We start from the raw sequence: 25,525 nt of genomic DNA, 5'->3' as shown, positions 1-25,525 counted from the left end.
TCAAAATTTGATTTAAAATTAGGATATTGGCAGATCCAAATATTTAAAGAGCACGCTTATAGAACAACTTTTAATGTCCCATTTGGACAATATGAATGGAATGTTATGCCATTCGATTTGAAAAATGCTCCCTCTGAATTTCAGAAAATCATGAATGATATTTTCAACCCATATTTGGATTTTATCATTGTTTATATTGATGATATTTTGGTATTCTAAAAAATGTTTGAAATGCATATTAAGCATCTTGATATCTTTAAGAAAATTGTTATATAAAATGATCTGGTCATTTCTAAACCAAAAATGAGTTTGTTCCAAACTGATGTTCGATTTCTAGGACATCATATTTGTCAAGGGAAAGTTACCCCGATTCAAAGATCTATCGATTTTGCATCAAAATTTCCAGATTTTATCACTGATAGAACTCAATTGCAAAGATTTTTAGGGAGTTTAAATTACATATCCCCTTTTCATAAAAAAATATCTCGTGATTTGGCCCCTTTATACGAAAGGCTGAAAAAGGATCATAAATCACCTTGGACTGATAGTCATACCACTTTGGTAAAGGATATTAAACTTCGTGTTCAGTCTTTACCTTGCTTAACTCTTGCTAACCCTCTTTGGAAATGTTTTTTTAAGACAGATGCGTCTAATATTGATTATGGTGGGATATTAAAACAAATTAATCCCAATGACAAAAATGAATATTTGATCAGATTTCATTATGGGAAATGGAGCTAGGCCCAGAAGAAGTATGCTACGGTGGCTCATGAAATTTTAACCATCGTTAAATGCGTGTTAAAATTTCAGGATGATTTATATAATCAAAAGTTTTTGATAAAATTTGATGCTCAATCTGTTAAATATATGTTTAACAAAGATTTTAAACATGATGCATCAAAATTAATATTTGCTAGGTGGCAGGCTCAATTAGCCCCCTTTGATTTTGAGATCCAATATAAAAAGGGAAGTGATAACTCTCTTCCGGATTTTCTATCCAGAGAATATTTAAATTCATAATGAGTTTTTATACTGCTTTCTTTGATGAGAAAACTTTAGTTACCATTTTAAAAATAATTACTCTTAATAGAGATTTGCAGGAATTAATTCTATGTGAAATTATCAACGATATCATTAGAGAAGATTTCTCTATACATGATTATTGAGAAATTATCGATATTGATGAGGGTAATTATTATAGTGACTACTATGATACATCCGAATAAAACAAAGTGTTATATTTGTAGGATGGACCCTCCTTGGGTTACCAAGGGCAGAGGTAGGGGAAATAACACAAGAGGAAGGGAAAGATCATTCCTAGGATCGTCATACGGATCCACTTCTAATTCCCAGTCATACATAGAAGATGAATGAGTTTGATAAACTCAGATATCCCAGAAGACAGTCCATTATAGGCACATTTGCAGGCTTATCTGTCACAAAAGCAAAATGATACTTTTGCATCAATAGCCAAAGAAGACAATGATGATATCAAGTCTTATGAAAAGGTATCGAAAAAAGAAATGATATTTCTTTTAGAGAACTCTGAGATACAAAGAAAAGAAGAACCTTGGAAGATATTCCAAAGATACCTAATAAATGGTATATATTTTCCGGGTGAGTCATACAAAACTCAATCGTATTATGAAACCATTCTGATAGGTACTGGTAGTGTTGAATTCCAACACTTTTCAGGCTACAATACCAGTGAGAATGTTTATAACTTCTCAAAAATGATAATTAAATAGATTATAACTGTTGAAGACTGGGGTATCTCCACCATGAAAGAAAGGCAGATCAGACTAAATAAAATCGCTATGAGTTTCACATATTAGGACTACATTCAGGCCTTTGATAAAGTCCTCTGTTATAATAATGAGACACACAAACATAGATGGTTTATAAACGTATGTGCAAAGATATTTGCAGGACCAATTCCTAATTGATTTTTAAATTGATGGTCATACCATGGTCCAACTATTTTCTCAAATTATATAAAGAATGGGTTAAAGTTTCTCCAGACTTTAATGAGTTATACAACATAGATCATATATATTATCTAGACAAAATAGACCAGATTTATTTCTTCATCGAATTCTTCGTCCCATGGATTAACAAATGGACCCCGGAAGTGGGATTCACCGAGGAACAAATTCCCTACTTATACTGGACCTTTTATAATAATTTTTGGGATAAATTAATGAAAAAGGATCCCAAAACAAAAATATTATATGGGCAAAAACTGTTGGATCTTATTTCAAAAAGGATCCAAGAGTATGGTATTACTCCTCAAAATACGATGAAAAATAAAATATTTAAGATAGACCTAGAAGAAATATTTAAGGAATAAAAAATGGCGTAAAACCTTATGTTCGGTCAAAAATTCCGTGTCTATAGTTTGCCTCTCTTTGACTAGAAACACGAAGAGTTTTCAAAGAAAGAAGTAGACAATGCGACAAATTTTGACCGGACTCTTATTTGAAAGAAAATAAATTTGCGACCGAGTCCTTGTTTTGGACATCCTACATATGCCGGGCTATAAGGGAATCATGTCACGTCTAGTTCAAGGAGATGAGGTGATCAGTTTGAAGTTAAGTGAGGTTGCATCGAGGCTCCAGGTCGCGGCTCCTATCCTTACATTAAAAAAAATGAAAGCTAATAGTTAAAAGGAAAAACAAAAGTATGAGCTCCTATCTATGCACCTTCTCTTGAGTCTACACATGAGTCTTTGACTTTTAGATATCACTTTGAATTTTTTGGGTGAGTATCCTGATCTTGAATTGAATTTGAGGCTTAACTTGCCACTTAGAGTGAGTTTTTGGCACTATTCAAAATGACAATTTGAAAATGTTCTTGATGGCCTGCTTGTTTTGTTGATCAGTAGCTGAATAAAATAGATGTCAGGAAGTCAGGCTGCTACATGCATTGAAGAAGCTGATTCTGGCTATCATGGGATTGATCATTCTGAAAAGAGTTGAAATTGTTCTTGAATTTCAAATCCATGTTTCGCTTGAAGAAATTTTAAAACCATCACAAACAAAAGAAATAAACAAAATTTTTGTCCCAATTTTCATTGGAAAAATTTGTGAGTTATTAGAAAATGTAAATAAAAAAAAGAAAAAAAAGAAAAATAAAAATTAACGGTCTTTGACTACGAAGTGTTTATCCTAGGAGAAAGTAACCAAATCCCATTATGTAGAAGAGTCCTGCTAATCCCATTGTACAGGACGGTCCTGCTAATCTAAATCCCATTGTTTAGGAGGGTCCTGCTACACAAATTCTCATTGTTTAGGAGGGTCCTACTACTCTAATTCCCATTATCCAGGAGGGTCGTGCTACACTAATTCCCATTGTTTATGAGGCTCCTGCTAAACTAAATTCCATTATGTAGGAGGGTCCTGATACTCTAATTCCCATTTTCCAGGAGGGTCCTTCTACACTAATTCTCATTGTTTAGGAGGGTCCTGCTACACTAAACCTCATTGTTTAGGAGGGTCCTGCCACTCTAATTCCCATTGTCCATGAAGGTCCTGCTACACTAATTTCCATTGTTTAGACGGGTCCTGCTACACTAATTTCCATTGTTTAGGAGGGTCCTGCTACACTAATTCCCATTGTTTAGGAGGGTCCTGCTACACTAATTTCCATTGTCCATGAGGGTCCTGCTACACTAATCCCCATTGTTTAGGAGGGTCCTACTACACTAATTCCCATTGTTTAGGAGGGTCCTGCTACTCTAATTCCCATTGTCCATGAGGGTCTTGCTACACTAATTCCCATTGGTTAGGAAGGTCCTGCTACACTAATTCCCATTTTTTAGGAGGGTTCTGCTAATCCCATTATGAGGAGGGTCCTGTTAGTCTCATTATAAGGAGAGTCCTGCTAATCCCATTATGAGGAGGGTCCTGCTACACTAATTTCCATTGTTTAGGAGAGTCCTGCTACCCTAATTCCCATTGTTTAGGAGGATCCTGCTACACTAATTTCCATTGTTTAGGAGGGTCCTATTACACTAGTTCCCATTGTTTAGGAGGGTCCTGCTAATCCCATTATGAGGAAGGTCCTGTTAGTCCTATTGTGAGGAGGGTCCTGCTAATCCCATTATGAGAAGGGTCATGCTAATTCCATTAAAGGAAGGGTCCTGCTACACTAATTCCCATTGTTTAGGAGGGTCCTGCTAATCCCATTGTGAGTAGGGTCTTGCTAATCCCATTATGAGGAGGGTCCTGATAATCCCATTATGAGGAGGGTCTTGCTAATCCCATTATGTAGAAGGGTCCTGCTAGTCCCATTATCCAGGAGGGTCCTGCTAGTTCCATTATCCAGGAGGGTAGTGCTAATTCCTTTATCTAGGAGGGTCCTACTAATCTCATTATCCAGGAGGGTCGTGCTAGTCCCATTGTCATGGAGGGTCCTACTAGCCCTATTATCGCGGAGGGTCCTACTAGTCCCATTATCCAGGAGGGTCCTGCTGATTCCATTATTCAGGAGGGTTCTGCTAATCCCATTATCCAGGAGGGTCCTGCTAGTCCCATTATCCAAGAGGGTCCTGCTAATATCATTATCTAGGAGGGTCCTGCTAATCCCATTATCCAGGAGGGTCCTGCTAGTACTATGTCCCACTATTCAGGAGGGTCGTGCTAGTCCCATTATCCAGGAGGGTCCTGCTAGTGTGCCATTATCCAAGAGGTCCCTGCTATACTACGTCTCATTATTCAGGAGGGCCCTGCTAGTCCCATTATCCAGGAGGGTCCTGCTAGTGTCCCACTATTCAGGAGGGCCCTGCTATACTACGTCCAATTATTCAGGCGGGTCCTGCTAAACTAAATCACATTATTTAGGAAGATTTTGCCAAACTAAATCATCAAATAGAATCACCACAATATTTTTTCCCCAGTTTGCACCAAAAAAATGTTATTTAAGCTACTAGGGTGTTTGTTCCATTGAAATAAATGATGATATGGTGTTTGTTCTCTCAAATACCATTAGGGTGTTTGTTCCTTAAGGTCAAAATGTAACTAGGGTGTTTGTTCCCTAAAAAATAAAAGATTAAAGGGTTTTTCTAGCCTAAATGCCTCAGGGTTGTTTGTTCACTAAGGTCAAAATGCAATTAGGGTGTTTGTTTAATAGAAATGAAAGCTCTAGGGTGTTTGTTCCCTAAGATCAAAATGTAAACTAGGGTGTTTGTTCCCTAGAAATGATAGATGACATGGTGTTTGTTCCCTAAAATACCTCTAGGGTCAAAATGCAAGTGGGATGCTTGTTCCCAAGAAATGAAAGCTGATGCCTCTAGGGTGTTTGTTTCCTAAGGTCACAATGCAACTAGGGTGTTTGCTCCTTAAAAATAAAAGATGACACCTCTAGGGTGTTTATTCTCTAATGTCAAAGTGAAACTAGAGTCTTTGTTTCCCAGTAATGATAGTGAGTTTTTTAACAAATAAAATTAAGTCCAATTTTTAAATTGAGGAACTATGAAACTCTTTTTAATTTATCATTTTTTCCATTTTTTTAAAAATGATTCGATTTCGTTCTTTCAAGAATAAAAACTTTTATTTTGTGAGACCAAGCCCATTGTAGGGCTGCCTACTTATCTTGTATGACAAGAATAAGGTCAAACATAGTTCATATAAATTAAAAATTATTATTTATTTTTTCTGAATTTTTTTTCAAAAGACCTAAAAACAATACTAGAGGAGAAAAGAAAGAAAGAAATCCATGATTGAGATTGTTTTGACTTTAGTTGGTACCAAAAATTAGTATTATGTATAAGAATCACCTTCAACTACTTTCAGACAAATTTGAGGTCAACTTTGAGTAATCCCTATAGTTTCAAATGGTATCTAAAACATACTTAAGTATTTATAAGATTAGTTCATCTTGCCTAAATTAAGGGATATAATTATTCATATTCTTATGTTTCATGTTCCCTCGCAACAATGAAGTCCCTTTTCACACACTATAGAATAATTTAGATCATAGGACATTTTTGAAAGTCACTCACACTCAGAAAGATGTTCAACGCATGAGATTGAGATACCATATGCTTGGCCCTCATGTAAGTATGCACTAATGTGAGAACACAAAAAAGGAGATCAAGTAGGACTTGTCATTGGCTTGTAATGTAAGCTTAGGGAAAGGTAGGATATTCATTTGGGATGAAGTGACTATTTCCACCTTAAAATTTGCGCAATGCTCTCAATATTTTTTCATTTTCGCATTTGACCTTTGTTTCCTTGAAAGCTTCTTCTCATTTATTTACTTCTTCTTTTTTTCTCATTTTCTCTCCTTTTTGTTGGAGATTTTTTTCATTTTTTATTCTACCTTTTTTTTCTCATTTTTTTGAACTTTCACATATTTGACCTTTTCACTTTGTTATCCAACTTAGGTCTTTGGCGCTGTGTACCTAATTGATAGTGTGCTCAAGGAGGTGGGACAAAAAAATAGTGCATTTATGCACTCAAAGGATATGTGCTGAAATACGGTTATTCAAATAAAAATGTTTCAGGCTCGAAATGGGAGTTCTATGGATAACATGTCATTCTGTAGGTTGGAAAGGCACAATCGGATCAAAGAAAGCCTATAATCCTTTCTCAAATTAAATGTTGTTCAAAATTTTGCTTCAACCAACACTCGGGCAAAGTTCTAGATCAACAAAGTCATGTCATTGAATTTTATATATAAAGCTCACCACACAATGCACATGAAACATGCGTTCAAATTCGTTTTCGCCTTAGCTTTAAGCAAAACAGTTTCTCAAGTATTACATAAATACATCAAGAGGTACCAAAAGAAGTCTATAGGTCACAACAAAATTGATCTGTCTTGCCAAATAGTTTAACACTTTATTATTTTTTCTTATGCACACTCCTAAGTAAGTTGGTACCAACCAAGTCAATTTTTTTCTAAATTAAAAAATAAATCCCAATTTTTATCCCTCCCTTTTTTTGCCCCTGTTTTTGTGACGAGGACTTTTTAGATTTTTTGTTAGTTGGACTGAACCTCAACATAAGGCTGCCTACGTATCTTGTCAAAACAAGAATCAGGTCAAATGTAGTTCAAGAAGTTTTGATTTATGAAGTAAAAACTTTTATTTTATTTTATTCTTTGAAGAAGGGTAAAACTCCTATTTTTAGAAAGGATAAACAAACTTTTTTTTTTAATTTTTGAATAAGGATTAAAAACTTTTTTAAAAAAATTTGAAATAAGGATCACTGAACTAGAAAAGGGTTGCCTCATATCTCATCGAGGTGAGAATTAGGTGTGCGTAGTTCGTCCAGATTGGACGGTAAAAAAAACTTTGAGATATTATTCTTTTTTTTTGAAAAATGCAAATTTCAAAGTATTATGAAAGTAAAATATTTTGAATATTTTTTTATAAACTTCACAAAAAGAATCTAAATAAAATATTATTATTCTTTTCATTAAGTAGTGCAAAATTTGTTATTTTATTTTTTAAGAAATGTATAATAACTTCTATAAGAAGAAATATTTTCGTGTTTTCTCCTTTTTATTTTTATTTTTCATAAAATCAAAAGATAACTTTTTTTTATTACAATAATCACACTAAACTGAGTCAATTTATAGAGACTTTATAAATAAATGTATTTTCATGTAGCACATAAAATGAGCTAAGTGGTCAAGTAAGAGAGAGATACTTGTCCTAGACGGACCCAACTCTTGTTTTGAGGCTTACTAAGTCACATGCAAATGATGCAAATAAGTGGAGTCTTCTACGAGTAACCCTGTCTATGTTCTAGTTTTACTAGGTTCAAACCTAAAGAAGATAGATATCTAGACTAGCTTACCCGAGTGGACAACTCGAGCCAGGGATGGACAACTTATCGGTAGAAGCGCTTTTCCGACTTCATTGCTGATCTAACCCTGTCTAACATGTGTGACTAAAGATTCTTCACTGGGTGTCAAGACACTCAAGTTTTATCTTAATAAAAAGTTGGATGGATAACTGTAGTATTCCTGTGACTGTGTGAAGTGTTTTTTAGAGACTTGTAATTGTTGTGCAAAAGAAGAAAATTTAATACAATTCAACAATATAAAAACGATAAATGAGCAGCAAGTAGCACATTAGGCCATCAAACACAATATATTCAATGAAATAAAATAATAAAATCAAGTAAAAGTCAATATAACAAAGCTCGAATTCTGGTTATTCCCCAACGGAGTCGCCATATGTCACACCCCTATTTTCACACTCGAAATAGGGGTTTTACAATTAAAGTGACGGTATTTATTAGGGATTATTTTAATTTCCAGAGTCGCCACTTGGAATTGAGTTTATGGTGTTCCAAGTTACCTTTTTAGAATCTCTAATCAAAAGGAAATGACTTTTTATTTTAGTCTGCAAACTAGAAATTCGGGTAAGAAATTATGTTGACCGAGGGAAAGGTATTAGGCATCCCTCGAGTACCGTGGTTCTAGCAAAGTCACTTTTATTGACTTATACTTATTTTAACTATCTTTTGGATATATTTTTATAGGTCATGATTTACTCGCATTTTTTATTTGTTGAACTTTTATTTGGTCTCGACCTAGATACGTAACCGCATTCTTGGTCTTGACGTTTAGAGACATAACTGCCTTCTTTGCATCACACTAACCTTATTTACAAATTCTATTTTAAATTAAAGAAAAAATAATTATTAAGACAATTTGGTCAAGGTTCGTCACCGCATCCGTAAATGTTCGTCTCAAAAAAAATGTGAAACCACATTCTTTATTGAATCTATTTCCGATTCATTTATTCTTAAGGAAAACTCCATGTCTGTCCAATATTACAAGTATTTAATCGCTTGCTTAAACCAAAAAAAAAAGTATTTATGTCGAGACATATAACCACGACCTTGTTATTCTATTTTTCATGTCCTCATCAAAAATACATAACCATGATCTTAGTTTATGAAGATAATACATGATTAATTTTTTTCTACCATTCCATTTCTCCTAATGTTTGCCAAAGATTTTTAATAGCCTACACATGCTCTGGGTGACCCGATTAAAATAAGAACATAATAATAAATTATCTAAAAAATTGAAATCAATTATCGAGAAATCAAACGACACAACCATTCAAATATATTTTAATATATTTGTCAAAGTTAAACACACATAGAATCTAAACAACTTCATAACATAGTAATCAAGTATTATATAATCATGAAAATCAAATTATACAATAAAAATTAAATGGTACCTCTTGAGAAGACCAATTCATGAAAAGAAAACAATCTCTACAAGGAACCGCGAACTCGAAACCACAAAAGCAAATCTTGAACTTAACCTTTGTTTATGAGTGGAAACAAAATATAATGCAAGAGTGATTTTTCTTTTTCTTCTTGAATCCGTTTGCTTGCTCAGATGAGGGGGTGTATAAGTATGTGGAAATTGGAGTTTTTCTTGTTGTAACGTGAGTTTCTATTTTTTTTTTTGATTATTTGTGTTGTGTGTTGTTATGTGCTGCGTGAGTGGGAAAAAAATGATGCAAAGATGAGTTTTTGGAGTGGATTGTTTTTGGTAGTGCTCATTTTTTCTGTATGTTTTTGGGTTTTTTTTGTAGGTTTGTGCGTGTGTGTATTGGTATATATGTAGTATTGTTGTGCAGAATGGTTGTGAGGGTGTTTGGGTGAGTTTAGTGGTGTATGTGGGGTAGTGGAGTGGAGTTGGGGTAGTGGGGGTAATGTGAAGTTATTTTTTTTAATTATAATATAATATAATATAATATAATATAATATAATATAATATAATTTTTTTAACTAACAAAACTTGAGTAGCTAATAAAAATTAAGAAATACTAGCTTATTTATTAAAATAAAATTAAAATAAAACATATATTTTTTGTAGGTTTCAAATCTTTTAAAATAAACTTACTAAAATTCGATGAAAAATAAAATATTTAATATAGACCTAGAAGAAATATTTAAGGAATAAAAAATGGTGTAAAATCTTATGTTCAGTCAAAAATTACGTGTCTACAATCTACACTATCCTAAGTGTAACTAATTCTTGCGAATGCATTGAGCAAAAAAAACATCAACTCATAATGGGTTGAGGAGTGGTAAGATGACACATTTCCTTATGCTCGTTGAGAGAGTCTATGCTGCTACAAATTTTCAGACACAAAATGCAGCCTCTTTCAGCAAAGACGCTTCAAAAATTCACTTTGACCAATGGACCTAAATACTAAAGTGAAAAGAAAACTTAGAGATCTTTTATATGTAAAAAACACATTGTCTAAGCACAATAACTTACCAGCAATGTGCTCTCTTAGTGATTCAAATGATTTGCAATATTTGTTACACACATCGCATGTAGGGTCATAGACCGAATAATGAGATGTTCGCATATGTTCAACAATATGCTCTTTCTGCTTGCACTACTTGTAACAAGCTGGACATGTGTGCCTGACATCACATAAGCAAGTTGTTATGCCTTCTAATAAAGAGCAAAGAAAGTTTTGTAGTTATGAGGATTTGATATGGGGCTGGTTGGGTAATAACAACATATTCAATAGACGGATGTGATTGGAATTTGCTTAATGAGCTTGAAAGGATACAATGCTACCAGCTCGGACGAGGTGGTTATAAGGTTAACAACCATGAGACAGAAAAACTAATGAATCAATTGGTATTTTCTCATTTCTCCTCTCTTTCCAAATTTTTTCTTTCTTCTTTTCTCTCAGTCTAAATTCTTCTTTTCCTTATCTTCTACTGCAGATCTCAAGCTCTTCTATGGCATCCCATTAGAGTAGTTCAATTCAGTACTCGTATTTTCGTTCCTAGTTGTAATAGTTCGAAGTTATTAATATATACCAGAAAATTGTCCCTAAAAAATTGTTGTTTGATTTTATTCTTAGTTCAGATCTTGACGAGTGTTATCAGAGCCAAGATTATGCACCTGGGCGTGAAGATTAATAATGGCAGATGGTGATAGAATAAAATCCATAGATGATTGATCTTAGGCATATTTATATGCCTAAGTTGTCAATATTTGCCCATGAGTCAATTAGATTGAAGGATGATCTCTAGTCTTTAGCTTAATTTTTGGTGTAACTTGTGATGATTGTGCACTTACACACATGTTTAGTTGTTTCAGGAACTCTCAAAGGAATTGGAGTCAACTTGAAGAAAAGAGATATAAAAGAGCATGAAAAACGGCTAAGGATGAAGGCCCCAGGGCCAGGTGCACTGCTAGGCGTGAGGTGCCAAGGGCCAAATTTCAGAGAGGCCTCTCAGGTGCTCTGAGAGGCGCGACGCGCCAAGGCCCAAAATTCAGAGGCCTTTCTCAGGCGCTCTGAGAGGAGCGACGCGCCAGAGTATAGGCTTCAGAGGCAAGCTGTAGGCGCAATGGTAGGCGCGACACGCCAAGGAGAGGCCGACTTTTCCAGCGAAAATACAACAAAATAGGATTCCTTGTTGGTTTAGGATTGGATCTTAATTTTTCTAACTATTATAAATAGACCCCTAGGGTTCATTATTAAGCATTGGACGTTTGTTGAGTGTGCAAGAGCAAGAATTCAAGTTTGTAATCCTTTAAATCTTCTATTTTTTAGAATTTTGTATAAACGTTTATCTATTATTGATTTCTAATAGCATGAGTAGCTAACCGCTTTAATTCTGGGGCTGTAGCTATGAATTATGTGTTGAATGTTTGAGGTTTTATGAATTGATTTTCGGTTGTCAATCCAAATTACTTCTATATTCTTGTTTTACTATTTTATGCGTGCACACCATAGAATAAATTTAGTGTCTATTCGTAAAATCGAATGAGGAGGGATTAGATAGACCAGAGGATATAGAGAGCTCGGTCCACCCATTAGATTGAGGTGATTAGTGTTCAAGAGTGACGCCCAGATGAACACCTTGCTTGGTTACGAAATAGGATGAAATATAAATGTTCGCCAGTTAGTTTATCTATCCCCGCTCAACGATGTAGTTAGATGGGTAACTGGGGTAGGCGGCGAGAGGCGAACCACCCGGACCATACTATTAACCCTATAAACCAGTTATTTGACAACTGAAGTGAATTCTAAGCTAATGATATGATGCATGATATTCAATGTATGCTGCAGCCTTGGAATTGTTTTTAAACTTGTTTGAAACATATTAACAAAGTCGTTTACTATAGGCTACTTTTATTTAGTGCATAATTATTAGTAGTTACTTAACTAAATCATCAACTCTTGAAAAGGTTATTTGGTTTCTTTTAGTTGTAGAGTTAAGTGAATATAGGTTGATCATAATGTCACGACCCAAGCCTAGGGCCTAGATGTGACATGGCGAATGAGGAACCCGAAGGAACCCCAAACAAGCCTCTCAAACTTGTCATCACACTTCATCGGTCGCGGAAGTACATTCAACATTTATTTAACGGGAAATAGGGACAAAGGGCAAACCATTTCAAAATGACATCATAGAACAAGAGTCAAGCTCATTTACAAAATACTTGTCCAACGCACACCTCTACATACATAGATAGGACGGGGCCATGACATACTACCGGCTCCCCTCATAGTCAAAATACAATTGCAAGCTAAAGTCTCAAAACATAGGAGTAGGAAACATAACATAGCCCTCGAATCATTGAGGACTCACCAACAACTCGGATAAGCACCGTACTAGCCACGTGAATGGAGAGAAGGATCAAGAGTAGCTCCGGTCCCTACATGGTGACATCATGTAGGCAAAATATGCGTTAGTACTTGGAATGTACTAAGTATGCGGGGTGCAACACAACAATAGACAAGGACACAATCGAAATACAAGAAATAGTTTCATAGGCATTATGAATAACAATATGAGGATGCATGATCAAAGTGAAGTCAAAACATGTTTAAGTAAATCTATACTAATAGTAGATATCATATGTGTATGCATGATCCAACCAATCTATAACCCCAACTTAGGATGGGGGATGCCGTTCACACCCGGACACCCTGGTGGCAAGGTATAAACCCCTCACATGGTTGATGTTGGTCACACCCCAAGCATCCTAGGTGGTGAGATATAAACCTCTCACATGGTTGATGTTGGTCACACCCCAAGCATCCTAGGTGGTGAGATATAAACCTCTCACATGGTTGATGTTGGTCACACCCCAAGCATCCTAGGTGGTGAGATATAAACCTCTCACATGGTTGTCCGGTTCTTTTCCCCCGGACCGGGCATGGTCATGCAACACTTTATATAGGAAATTCCCATTAGGCTCTAATGCAATCTCACGTATGGAATGAACATATACACAAGCTTAGTTTGTCATCAACACATCTCTGGATTGCCATACATCTCATAACTCAAGCTTTAAAGCATCGATTCATCAATTCTCCATAGTTGGACATTTTGTCAAACACCTTGAAGGCATGTAATGGAATCAAAGAGCATGGAAAATAGGGTAGTAATTATGCAGCCAAACCAGTGAACAACCTACAACAACACCTTTTAACACCCACAATACCACATGAAAATCTCCACATCCATTCCAAATTTAGATTCAAGTTCTAGAGTCACAACATGCTCAAAACAATCACTTTTCATGTTTAAAATTCAATGTGCAGGAAATTATTACAAAGAACAAGACTAATTTATGAATCTTAACTTAAACCATGAATTAGTGAGTAGAATAGAGTCTAGGCACTATGGGTGGAAGGACCCATGAGTTCAACACCACATACCTTGAGTTCTTATGAAGGTCTTGAGAGTGTCTTCAATGGAAGCTTGGAACTTGGAGCAAGAGTCTCTTCAATCTTGAGGAAGGTTTTGGATTAGGGTTCTTGAGAGAACTTGAGAGAAAATGTGTCTAAGTATGGGAGAGGTGTTTTGGGAAATGTTTTAGAGATGGGAATTGAACTAATGGTATATAGGAAATAACATATGCCCTTTGGAAAAATGGTCCAACACTTAGAAAAAAAAATGAGGCGGGTGAACAGTAAAAACGCTCACTGGAAATTGCATTTCCTGCCGGACAGATTTTACGAAAATGGGCATAACTTCTTCGTCCGAACTCCGAATGAGGTGAAACGAAGTGCGTTAGGTAGCTAACTCAAAGGGCTTTCCATGGATATGTTATGGGCCACCCAATTATTTGTGTGCTAGGAGATATGACCCTCCAAAGTAGACCCTCGAAAAAGGCTTCACTTGGAAATTTCGGATTTTGATACGGTTGCTCTAAAATTTGGGTTAGACCCATTTCCCACTCAATTTGACCCCCTAAACAAGAATATGAAGTCGGATTTTTGAAAAACGAAACAGATTTTTTATATATAGCTAAACAAGTTTCCGGTAACTTCCGAAGCACATTTTTAAGAACTTTTTGGGTCATTTCACATAAGTCCCTTGAAAATGATAACTTGTTTCTTAAATAATCTATACTACTTGTGTGACCACGTAAACTTGCGTGTATTTTAGGGAGCAACAAATTTTTGGCGCCACTGCCGGGGATTTAGAAATTGATTTATATTCAATCTTCTTAAGTCTACACTTAATATACTCATATATTAATTACTTGATCTTAGCTTGTGTATTGCAGGTACTTGATTTTCAGGTCTGGCTCGGAAAAGAGATCTTGTCGAACCTTACAACGAATTGGAAAGAGTTTTACGCCAGCGCAGAAAAATGAACGAGGGACGCCAAGGAGAATTGGGGTTAGGTATTCCAGGAAACTTTGATGATGATAATCAAGACAACGTGAATAACCTGGAAAACGTGAATAACCCAAGGAACCCAAATAACCAAGGAGTACCGCCGATTGTTCCCGTAAGACCAGTCCGTGATGTGGCAGTCCCACTCACAGCCAACTTGACATCCAGTATTAGGAAACCTCCACCGGGGGGTAGATTTGAACTAAAGCAGAGCATGGTACAGATCCTCCAAACTAATGGGCAATTCACTGGTCTCCCCCATGTGGATCCTCAAGTCCATCTTAGAACTTTCATAGACATCACCAATACATACATCCCAATTGGAGTCTCATCAGACTATGTAAGGTTGACTTTGTTCCCATACTCATTGTTAGGAGCTGCAAGACATTGGTTAGACTCTGAGCCACCAAACTCCATCACCACTTGGGATGATCTAGCAAAGAAGTTCCTGAGTAGATTTTTCCCATCCAAGAAAACCACGAAGTTGAGGGGGGAGATAATAAACTTTGTTCAAAAGCAAGGGGAAGACATCTACCAAGCATGGGCACGTTTCAAACAAATGTTGATTGCTTGCCCACACCACATGCAAACCAATGAGGTACTTGCTCACACTTTCTTTGAAGGTTTAGATTATAATGCTCATTCTCTTCTTAATAGTGCAACAAGTGGACAAGCCTTATCCATAAAAAGTGAAGAGTTCTTCGCCCTACTTGATAAACTTTCAGAAGGGAACCAAGGGTATGAGGGGAAAATGTCTAGAACCCCCACCCAAAAGGCTGCAGGGATCTTAGATGTAGATCAAGCTACTGCCAAAAATGCGAAATTAGATGCAATGCAACATAACATTACATTGCAATTTAAACAAATAGCTCTAAATCAGGCTCCGGTAAATGTAGTACAACATGCAGCAAATTGGTGTGAGGTATGTGGTAGTGGAACTCATGAAACCGAGCAATGCGAGGCAAACCCGGATTCCGTAAACTATGTGGGTAATGCCCAAAGGGGTGGAGTCCAACAAAATTATGGTAATACTTACAACCCTAGTTGGAAGAACCATCCTAACTTCTCATGGGGTGGGAACCAAAACCAAAATCAGGCGCAAGGGGTTAACCAATACAGTTCTCAAGGGGCTGGGCAATAATACTGCAATCCTATCCAAAGCTCAAATTCTAGTGTACCAAAAGGGGGGATGAAAAATGAAGAGCTACTTTAAAAGATCATGACTGAAATAGGGACCAAATTAAATGCTAGAATAGATAAGCAGGATGAGAACATTAGAAACATCCAGATGTCTCAAATGAGTTTAGAGAAACAAGTTGCGCAAGTGGAAAATTCTTTGAACTTGCGTCCCCAAGCCGGGCTGCCTGGTGATACTGAGCCAAATCCAAAGCAATTGCATGAGGTAAGTACTAGAAGTGAGCTGCAATTAGAGGAACTAGCTCCTAAGAAAAGAGACACTGAGGTATCAAACAAAGAAAAGAAGGTGGAAGAGGTAGTAAAAAGCTTAAATATTGAGGTACCCATTCCTCAAAAGAAATTACCACCTCCATTTCCACAGAGGCTGAAAAAGCAAAATGAAGATGAATGCTTTGGTAAGTTTCTCTCTCTCCTTAAATAAGTTCACATTAATCTACTTTTGGTTGACATTTTGCATGGTATCCCGATGTATGCTAAATATATGATGGATATAGTGGCCATCAAGAGGAGACTCACTGAATATGAAACTGTAGCACTTACTGAGGAGTGCAGCTCAAGGATCCAAAACAGACTGCCCAAAAAGTTAAAATATCCAGGTAGTTTTACTGTGCAGATTACAATTGGGTAAAGTGTTCATGCCCAGGGGTTGTGTGATTTGGGGGCAAGTATAAATTTAATGCCTCTATCTTTATATCAAAAACTTGGGTTAGGTAGTCCAAAGCGAACCACTGTTATTCTCCAACTTGCAGATAGATCCATTGCTAGGCCAGAGGGGGTGGTAGAAGATGTGTTAGTGCAAGTAGGTTCATTGATTTTTCCGGTAGATTTTGTCGTCCTAGACTTTGAACCCGATTCTGAAGTTCCATTTATTTTGGGACGACCTTTCTTGGCCACAGGTAGGGCATTGATGTATGTAGCAGCTAGTCAACGAACCATTAGGGCACATGATAAGGTAGAGGTATTTGATGTTTACCGCGCTTTAAAATTACCTTCTATTTATGAAGAGTTGTCTGCTATTACTGTGGTTGATCGCATAGTAGAGTCACAATTAGTTTTGCCTGAAGACCCCTTAGAAATAGTGTTAGTGGGTCAACAGTTAGAGGGAGATGCTGAAGCTCAAGAGACTGAATCATGCTTAAATCTAGCAGTAGTAGAAACTCGTAGGACTCAAATGGAGTCCTTAGATCGCGAGTTAGGCCCCCCTCCAAAACCATCAATTGAAGATGCTCCTAAGTTGGAGCTAAATGCCTTGCCGGCTCACCTAAGGTATGCTTATTTGGGTACTAATGAAACTTTTCCTGTTATACTTTTTGCAGAATTGTCTGATTTACAGGTTGAGGCGACATTGAGAATTTTGAAGCGGAGGAAGAAAGCATTTGGATGGCAAATGGCTGATACTCATGGGATTAGTCCAGTGTTATGTATGCACAAAATTTACATGGAAGATGATGACAAACCAAGTGCACAACATCAACGTCGTCTAAATCCTTTGATGAAAGAAGTGGTAAGAAAGGAAGTGATAAAGTGGTTAGATGCTGGGGTTGTTTACCCAATCTCTAATAGTAAGTGGGTAAGTCCGGTGCAATGTGTTCCCAAGAAGGGAGGTATGACTGTGGTAAGGAACAAAAAGAATGAGCTAATTCCTACTAGAACAGTGACTAGGTGGCGAATTTGTATGGATTACCGGAAACTTAATGATGCTACTCAGAAAGATCACTACCCCATTCCCTTTATTTATCAAATGCTTGACAGGTTAGCAGGGTAGGTATACTATTGTTTCCTAGATGGCTATTCAGGTTACAACCAGATCTTGATTGCACCCGATGATCAAGAAAATTCCACATTTACTTATCCGTATGGTACATATGCTTTCAAACGCATGCCATTTGGACTTTGCAATGCACCGACGACTTTTCAAAGGTGTATGATGGCCATTTTTCATGATATGGTGGAAGACTATGTAGAAGTGTTCATGGACTATTTCTCCGTCTTTGGGAAGTCTTTTGAGGTATGTCTCCGAAATCTTGATAGAGTACTTGCTAGATGTGAAGACACTAACTTTGTTTTAAACTGGGAGAAGTGTCATTTTTTAGTAAAAGAGGGGATAGTGTTGGGGCACAAGGTGTCTAAATCTTGGTTGGAGGTCGATACGGCTAAAGTAGAGGTTATTGAAAAATTACCCCCTCCCATTTTTGTAAAAGGTGTGCGTAGTTTTCTTGGTCATGCAGGTTTTTACAGGCGATTCATCAAGGATTTTTCCAAGATAGCAAGACCCATGTGCAGCCTTCTGGAGAAAGAGGTGAAGTTTGACTTTGATGAGATGTGCTTGAAATCTTTCAAGATGTTGAAGAAGAACTTAATTGAGGCTCCCATCTTAATTGCCCCTAATTGGGAATTACCATTTGAACTCATGTGTGATGCAAGCGATGTAGCAGTGAGAGCAATGTTGGGACAAAGAAAGAATAAAGTGTTCCACTCAATCTATTATGCAAGCAATACCATTGACTCTACTCAAGCGAATTACACAGTGACTGAGAAGGAGATGCTGGCCCTAGTGTTCGCCTTCGACAAGTTCAGATTGTATTTGGTAGTGATTGTTTTTACTGACCATGCAGCTATTAGGTACCTATTAAACAAGAAGGATGCTAAATCAAGGTTGATTCGGTGGATATTGATTCTCTAAGAATTCGACCTCGAAATCAAGGATAGGAAGGGTACGGAGAATCAAATAGCAGATCACTTATCTACGTTGGAGGATTTTTCACATGTGAATGAAGGTGAGCAAATCCGGGAAGAGTTTCCGAATGAACAATTAATGGCATTGGATATCTCTCAAGTGCCATGGTATGCAGACATAGTGAATTTGATAGTAAGTGGTGATTATCCTCCGGGTGCTACCACCTAACAAAAGAAAAAGCTTAACTATGATGCCAAGTTCTACATTTGGGATGAACCATTCTTGTTCAAGCAAGGGGTAGACCGGATAGTGAGAAAGTGCATCCCGGAGTATGAGGTTCACAAAGTGCTGGAAAGTTGCATGCTAGCCCATATAGAGGTCATCATGGAGGAGAGCGCACTGCTCATAAGGTACTACAATCTGGTTTCTTTTGGCCCTCGCTATTTAAAGATTGTGTTGCTTTTGTGAAGGGTTGTAATAGATGCCAAAGGTTGGGTACTATTTCAAGATGACATGAGATGCCACTAAGTAACATTCTGGAGGTGGAAATTTTTGATGTGTGGGGTATTGACTTTATGGGTCCCTTCCCACCATCAAGTGGAAACCGATACATTCTTGTGGCTGTGGATTATGTTAGCAAGTGGGTTGAGGCGGTCACTCTTCCTTCCAATGACTCAATGGTGGTGATAAAGTTCATCAAGAAGCACATCTCCACTCGCTTTGGCACACCAAGGGCAATCATAAGTGATGGAGGTAAGCATTTCATTAACTATCTTGTTAAGAACCTTCTTGCTAAGTATGGTATTCATCATAAGGTTGCGACAACTTACCATCCTCAAACAAGTGGCCAAGTGGAGGTGTCAAATAGAGAGGTAAAGCAAATTTTGCAGAAAATGGTGAATGTGCAGAGGAAAGATTGGGCTGAGAAGTTAGATGATGCGTTGTGGGCATATCGGACTACTTACAAGACACCCATATGGACCTCTCCCTATCACATAGTATTTGGAAAAACATGTTACCTTCCGGTGGAATTAAAGCATAAAGATTATTGGGCGATTAAGAAGTTGAACTTGGACCCCGAGCTAGCCGATAAAAAGAGAGTGAACCAACGACATCAACTTGAGGATTTTAGGCTCCATGCGTATGAGAATGCCAAAATATACAAAGAAAAGATGAAGAGGAGGCATGATAGGCACATAGTGGCTCGTACTTTCAATCTGAGAGACAAGGTATTACTCTTTAACTCTAGACTAAGGTTGTTCCCCGGAAAACTCAGGTCAATGTGGAATGGCCCGTTCGAAGTGATTAGAATGACACAACATGGGGTAGTTGAACTTCAAGGTGAGACTGGCCCTACGTTCTTGGTCAATGGGCAAAGAGTGAAGCACTATTTTGGTGAAGATTCAGATCGTGATCGTGAGGTTCTTGAGCTAAATGATGAATGATCCAAGCCGTATCGTGCCGCGACGTTAAATAAAGTGCTACATGGGAGGCAACCCATGAACAACGTGTAATAGATAGGGAGTTCGTGTTTGAAATTTTGATTTTTAGCATATTTTTAATTTGTAGAATCTAGGAAGTTCTTTTAGTTCTTAGTTTTAGTTAAATTATATTTTTCATTCTTTGTAACTTAGCTTATAATAGCGAAAATAAAATAAAATTAAAAAATCTGGAGCCAGGCGCACTGGCTGGTATCGAACGTCAGAGCTCCCTCTTAGGCACGCTGAGAGGTGCGTCGCCCCTCCCATCGTCCCACTGCCCAGAATTTTGTTTAATCGGGTTTTGACCCAATTCACACCCGACCCACTCCCCTTAAAGCCCCCAAATCCCACATTCTCCCCCCATTCCCTTAAATCCTAACCGATCCAACTCCTAAAATCCTTCAAAATTTTCTCCATTCTTCTTCCCTAACTCTTCTCCTTCCTCTATTACACTTCCATTTTCTCCATTAAAACAACCAACAAAACTCTTCTTCTTCCCCTCCACCACCTATAAACTCTCCACTTCCCCACTCCTCCACTACTTACTCTCCAAATTCCTCACTTCCCTTCCCCTTCTAAACCATCATTCCCCCACCATTTTTTCTTTTTCTCCATTCTCCTCACTACCCTACCCGACCCCTCCCCCCTAATTTTTCTCATTTTTTTCCTTTCTTTAGTTTTCTTTTCTTAACAGGTTGAGATGGCTCGAAAAGCCAAAATTATGGCGGGTTCCAAGCAGAGTAGAAAAAGAGAAACTTTCGAGTCCTCTAATGCCCAGGAACCGGTGTAAAAATTTGGTAAAAAGGCTGTGGAAAGGTATGGCTGGGAATGGTTCGCCTGTCAACAAGAGGTGAAGTATATGGGCGATAAATTTGTGAATGAGGTAAGGTTGCAGTCGCAATTTCCTGTTATATATCAGACTGTGATTGATTTGGGATTGAGGTTTATATTTGACAATCCAGGAGATTGCAATTTGACGTTAGTGAGAGAATTTTATGCTAATTGGCTAACTGAAACAAAATATAAAACTGTGCCTGTTAGGGAGAAAGATGTCATGTTTTCTGCATGAATTCTGAATGAGTTGTTAGGAACCCCAAATTGTGACCCTGATGAGTTTAATAACTTGAAGGATAAACCTCCTTATGGGGATATCCGACATACCTTGTGTGGGGTTGATTCGATTTCTAGGTGGGAGCGGAGTAAGGATGCTGGGAGGCATAATACCCTCCATTTTTCTAACTTTAATCAGGTTGCTAGGGTATGGCTGAAAATAGTGTGTAGTGTGTTGTTGCCTGCCAAACATTTAACTGAGGTGACAAGAGATAGGGTGGTGTTAGTCTATATGCTGATTAAGGGAATGCTTATTAATGTTGGGGCGATCCTAAGGCAAAACAGGATGAAATTTAAGAACAATTTAAGGTGGAGATTCTGTTACGAGGGGTTGATAACCCATTTTCTGAGGGTTGAGGGTATTAAAGAGGAAGCAGTGGACATGACCGTTGCTTATCACCCAGATTTGACGGGTAAGTTGGTTGATGTGATCTGCACCAAGGCGCTAGACACATCTTATAGACATGTCTTGTCTGCTCAAGAGAGGCAAGCCCGTGATGACAGTGTCATGGCAAGAATGTTTGGGATGTCGGAATTGCAGTTGCGGATAGGTGGCCGTCCAGTTACAGATGCAGAGATGGAGACCATGGCGGAGCGTTACCCCTTGACTGAGAGTGCAACATTCTTATGCCGGACTAGTCCCGCATTCTTAGACCTTTTGGATGATGATGAGGCTACTGCTAACGAGTCTATGGATGATGAGGAGGATGATGTTGTAGATGAGGAGGTGAATGCCTTGATAGTGTTTGATCACGGTGACGACGAGGCCTAGAGGCCCCAGGGAGTATTCCTCACCTTATACTTTGTTTTAATTATGCACTGCGGACAGTGCTTATTTTTAAAGTGTGGGGTGGGGTGATATGTCTCTGATTATATATAGCTGTTTACTACTTTATCGAGTCTAGAGTTAGTTTTTAGTTAAATTTTTTAATTTTGGGTTCCTCAGCATTTGTTTTCGGTACTTTTACTGAGGATTGTCCCTTTGAACCGACTAGGACTAGTTTATTGTTTTATTGCGTCTTAGAGTCGTCATAGGAGTGACAGTTTCCAATGATGGATGGATGACGACCGTCTTAAGGGAAAATTAGTCACATAGAAGAGTAGGATTGAGAAAATAACCTTGGTCTTTTGAAACTATATCCAAAAAAGTTAGCCAAACGTCATGGGTAGTCACAAGTGGAAACGTGCAATAGATTGATGATCTTGTAAGAAGCATGTGTTCTTAGTTTTGACTCAAAATAAAAATCAATGGGCTTAATTGTGTAATGATACCGTAATGCAAGTTGTAGGAGCATGTTGGTTGATATATCCTTATATGTGTCATAATGCCATGTGTGGTGAGAATTGATTGGTTCTTTCTTAACTTGATATCTAGAACTTGCCTTGTGTGTGTTAAATTAGTAGTGTAAATGATTTAAGGAATGTGATTGAGGCGCTTCTTTGAAATAGCCAATTTATAACTCTACTTGTATGCCTACCATTGAAATCATCCCTAGTGAAGCCCCATTGAGCCTTTAACCTTGTTTATTGATAAACTACATGATAAGCCGAAACCCGTTGTTTGATACCAAGTCTTTTGATCCTATGAAAAATCCTTAATGCACTATGTTGAGAAGAAGGGTTGGAAAATGTTGGTTGATATAGCTAAGGGTGAATTGCTACATTGTGTGAAAAAGGAAATTCTATTTTGGCCCTGGTCCTTAGCGACAATGTGCACCTCGACTAAAATTGAGGGTGACTGATTTAGAATTATGCTAGAAACATTGGCCTTGATCCTATCAAGGATAATATGTACCTTACTTGGATGTTAAAAATCTAGAGTTTGGGTGGCTAGTGCAAAGGCAGGAAATAAATAAATAAATAAATATGATGAAAAAGAAATAAAGGGCAAATATGGAGCAACAAAAACGGTAAGTAGTCATGAAGTGTGTACTAGGAGGAAAGAAGAGCTATAAAGAAAATTGTTGGCAAAAAATGATATGTGCATTTGGGAGGTGTAATTCCTAAATATTCCCTCCCTTACCTTAAGCCGACATTACAACCTATTGAAAGCCCTCTTGATTCCTTAAGAAATGTGTGCGGAAGTAATAATACACTATTGGCAAGCTTATGGTATGTTGAGAAAAGTAAGAACTTCTTTTGTGAGGGTGAGTTGATGTTTGAAAAATAGGCCTTGTTGATATTGCAAGTGGTTTGAGTGAAAGGCTTTACTAAACAAGAACAAGTGACGACATTCATGGCATGTGTAAGTTTATATAATTGATGTGTTTGTATGAGTTTGCATTGGCCCAGAAAAATAATAAAAGGGTCATTCTCTGAGCATGCGTTGTTTGGCGTAAAAATTGTCAATTGTTACATCCATTGTGAACAACAAGATCATGATTGAAAATGTTTGGTTGATTTCGAGGTGAGTTGATAAGTCCAAGGGTTGTGAAAAAGAGTTGATAGTCTAGAGATTGTTTAAGGACAAACAAAGTTCTAAGTGTGGGGTGGTGAACTTAGGCCTATTTATATGCCTAAGTTGTCAATATTTGCCCATTAGTTGATTAGATTAAAGGACGATCTCTAGCCTTTAGCTTAATTTTTGGTGTAACTTGTGATGATTGAGCACTTACACACATGATTAGTTGTTTCAGGAACTCTCAAAGGAATTGGAGTCAACCTGAAGAAAAGAGATATAAAAGAGCATGAAAAACGGCTAAGGATGAAGGCCGTAGGGCCAGGCGCACTGCTAGACACGAGGCGCCAAGGGACAAATTTCAGAGAGACCTCTCAAGCGCTCTGAGAGGCGCGACGTGCCAAGGCCCAAAATTCAGAGGCCTTTCTCTGGCGCTCTGAGAGGAGCGACGCACCAGGGTGTAGGCTTCAGAGGCAAGCTGTAGGCGCGATGGCAGGCGCGACAGGCCAAGGAGAGGCCGACTTTTCTAGCGAAAATACAACTAAATAGGACTCCTTGTTGGTTTAGGATTAGGTCTTAGGTTTTCTAACTATTATAAATAGACCCCTAGGGTTCATTATTAAGTGTTGGACATTTGTTGAGTGTGGAAGAGCAAGAATTCAAGTTTGTAATCCTTAAGTCTTCTATTTTTCAGAATTTTGTATAAACGTTTATCTATTATTGATTTCTAATAGCATGAGTAGCTAACCGCCTTAATTCTGGGGCTGTAGCTATGAATTATCTGTTGAATGTTTGAGGTTTTAGGAATTGATTTTCGGTTGTCAATCCAAATTACTTCTATATTCTTGTTTTACTATTTTATGCTTGCGTACCCTAGAATAAATCTAGTGTCTAATCATAAAATCGAATGAGGAGGGATTAGATAGACCAGAGGATATAAAGAGCTTGGTCCACCCATTAATTTGAGGTGATTAGTGTTCAGGAGTGACGCCCAGACGAACACCTTGCTTGGTTACAAAATAGGATGAAATATAAATGCTCGCCAGTTAGTTTATCTATCCCCGCTCAACGATGTAGTTAGATGGCTAACTGGGGTAGGCGGTGAGAGGCGAACCACCCGAACCATACTATTAACCCTATAAACCAGTAATTTAACAACTGAAGTGAATTCTATGCTAATGATATGATGCATGATATTCAATGTATGCTGCAGCCCTGAAATTGTTTTTAAACTTGCTTGAAACATATTAACAAAGTCATTCACTATAGGTTACTTTTATTTAGTGCATAATTGTTAGTAGTTACTTAACTAAATCATCAACTCTTGAAAAGGTTATTTGGTTACTTTTAGTTGTAGAGTTAAGTGAATATAAGTTGATCACAAGTCCCTTGGGAACGTTAACTCGTTTCTTAAATAATCTATACTATTTGTGTGACCATGTACACTAGCGTGTATTTTGGGGAGCAACAATGATCGACTGAATCGACATGAAGATATGATGGAATGATTGGCTAATAGTAATTGTGAGATCAGTGAAACACAGGTGAGAATTAGAGGAGCTTTTGAATAAATTATGGAATGGCTAACGACATTGGAAAGGAGGTCAACAACTATTGATCTGAACATTCTGCAAGAGGATGACATTTTACCCATTCCAAGTCAAGAACATAGGAATTTGAGGCACTAGGGAGTTCTCATCCACCCTCCTAAGTGGGAATTACCCAATTTCAAGGTCACCAGCCTAAGGTGTGGCTCAAAAAGTTCAAAAGATACTTTAATTTACATAGAAATGGTGACAACTTGAAGGTTGAAACAACAACTCTATATCTTAATGGAATGACTGTAACATGGTATAACTCTATGGTACTGAGTATAGGGGTATTTACCATAGCAGAGTTCAAAGAAGAATTATGTATTAGGTTTGGGGAAATTTTAATGAAGGATGTTGTGAAAGTCTTCAACAAGTTGAATCACACCATCTGTAGATGAATATCTGGGAAGGTTTGAGGATCTC

The 25,525-nt window shown here is 37.5% G+C and overlaps 1 protein-coding gene across 1 annotated transcript; it reads left to right on the top strand.

Moving 5' to 3' along the window:
* The first annotated feature begins 14,621 nt into the window (after positions 1-14,621).
* LOC125869732 (uncharacterized) lies at positions 14,622-15,788 on the top strand. Its single transcript, XM_049550176.1, has one exon. The coding sequence runs from the start codon at positions 14,622-14,624 to the stop codon at positions 15,786-15,788; it is 1,167 nt and encodes a 388-aa protein (XP_049406133.1).
* The last annotated feature ends 9,737 nt before the right edge of the window (positions 15,789-25,525 follow it).

This window comes from Solanum stenotomum, chromosome 7 (assembly GCF_019186545.1).
Source record: "Solanum stenotomum isolate F172 chromosome 7, ASM1918654v1, whole genome shotgun sequence".
NCBI classification, from domain to species: Eukaryota; Viridiplantae; Streptophyta; class Magnoliopsida; order Solanales; family Solanaceae; genus Solanum; species Solanum stenotomum.
The sequence above is the reverse complement of the archived record's forward strand: the minus strand, read 5'-3'. Positions and strand labels throughout refer to the sequence as shown.

What these genes read in the sequence shown, in the direction of transcription:
- LOC125869732 (XM_049550176.1), top strand. Translation starts at nt 14,622, where the DNA reads ATGAACGAGGGACGCCAAGGAGAATTGGGGTTAGGTATTCCAGGAAAC.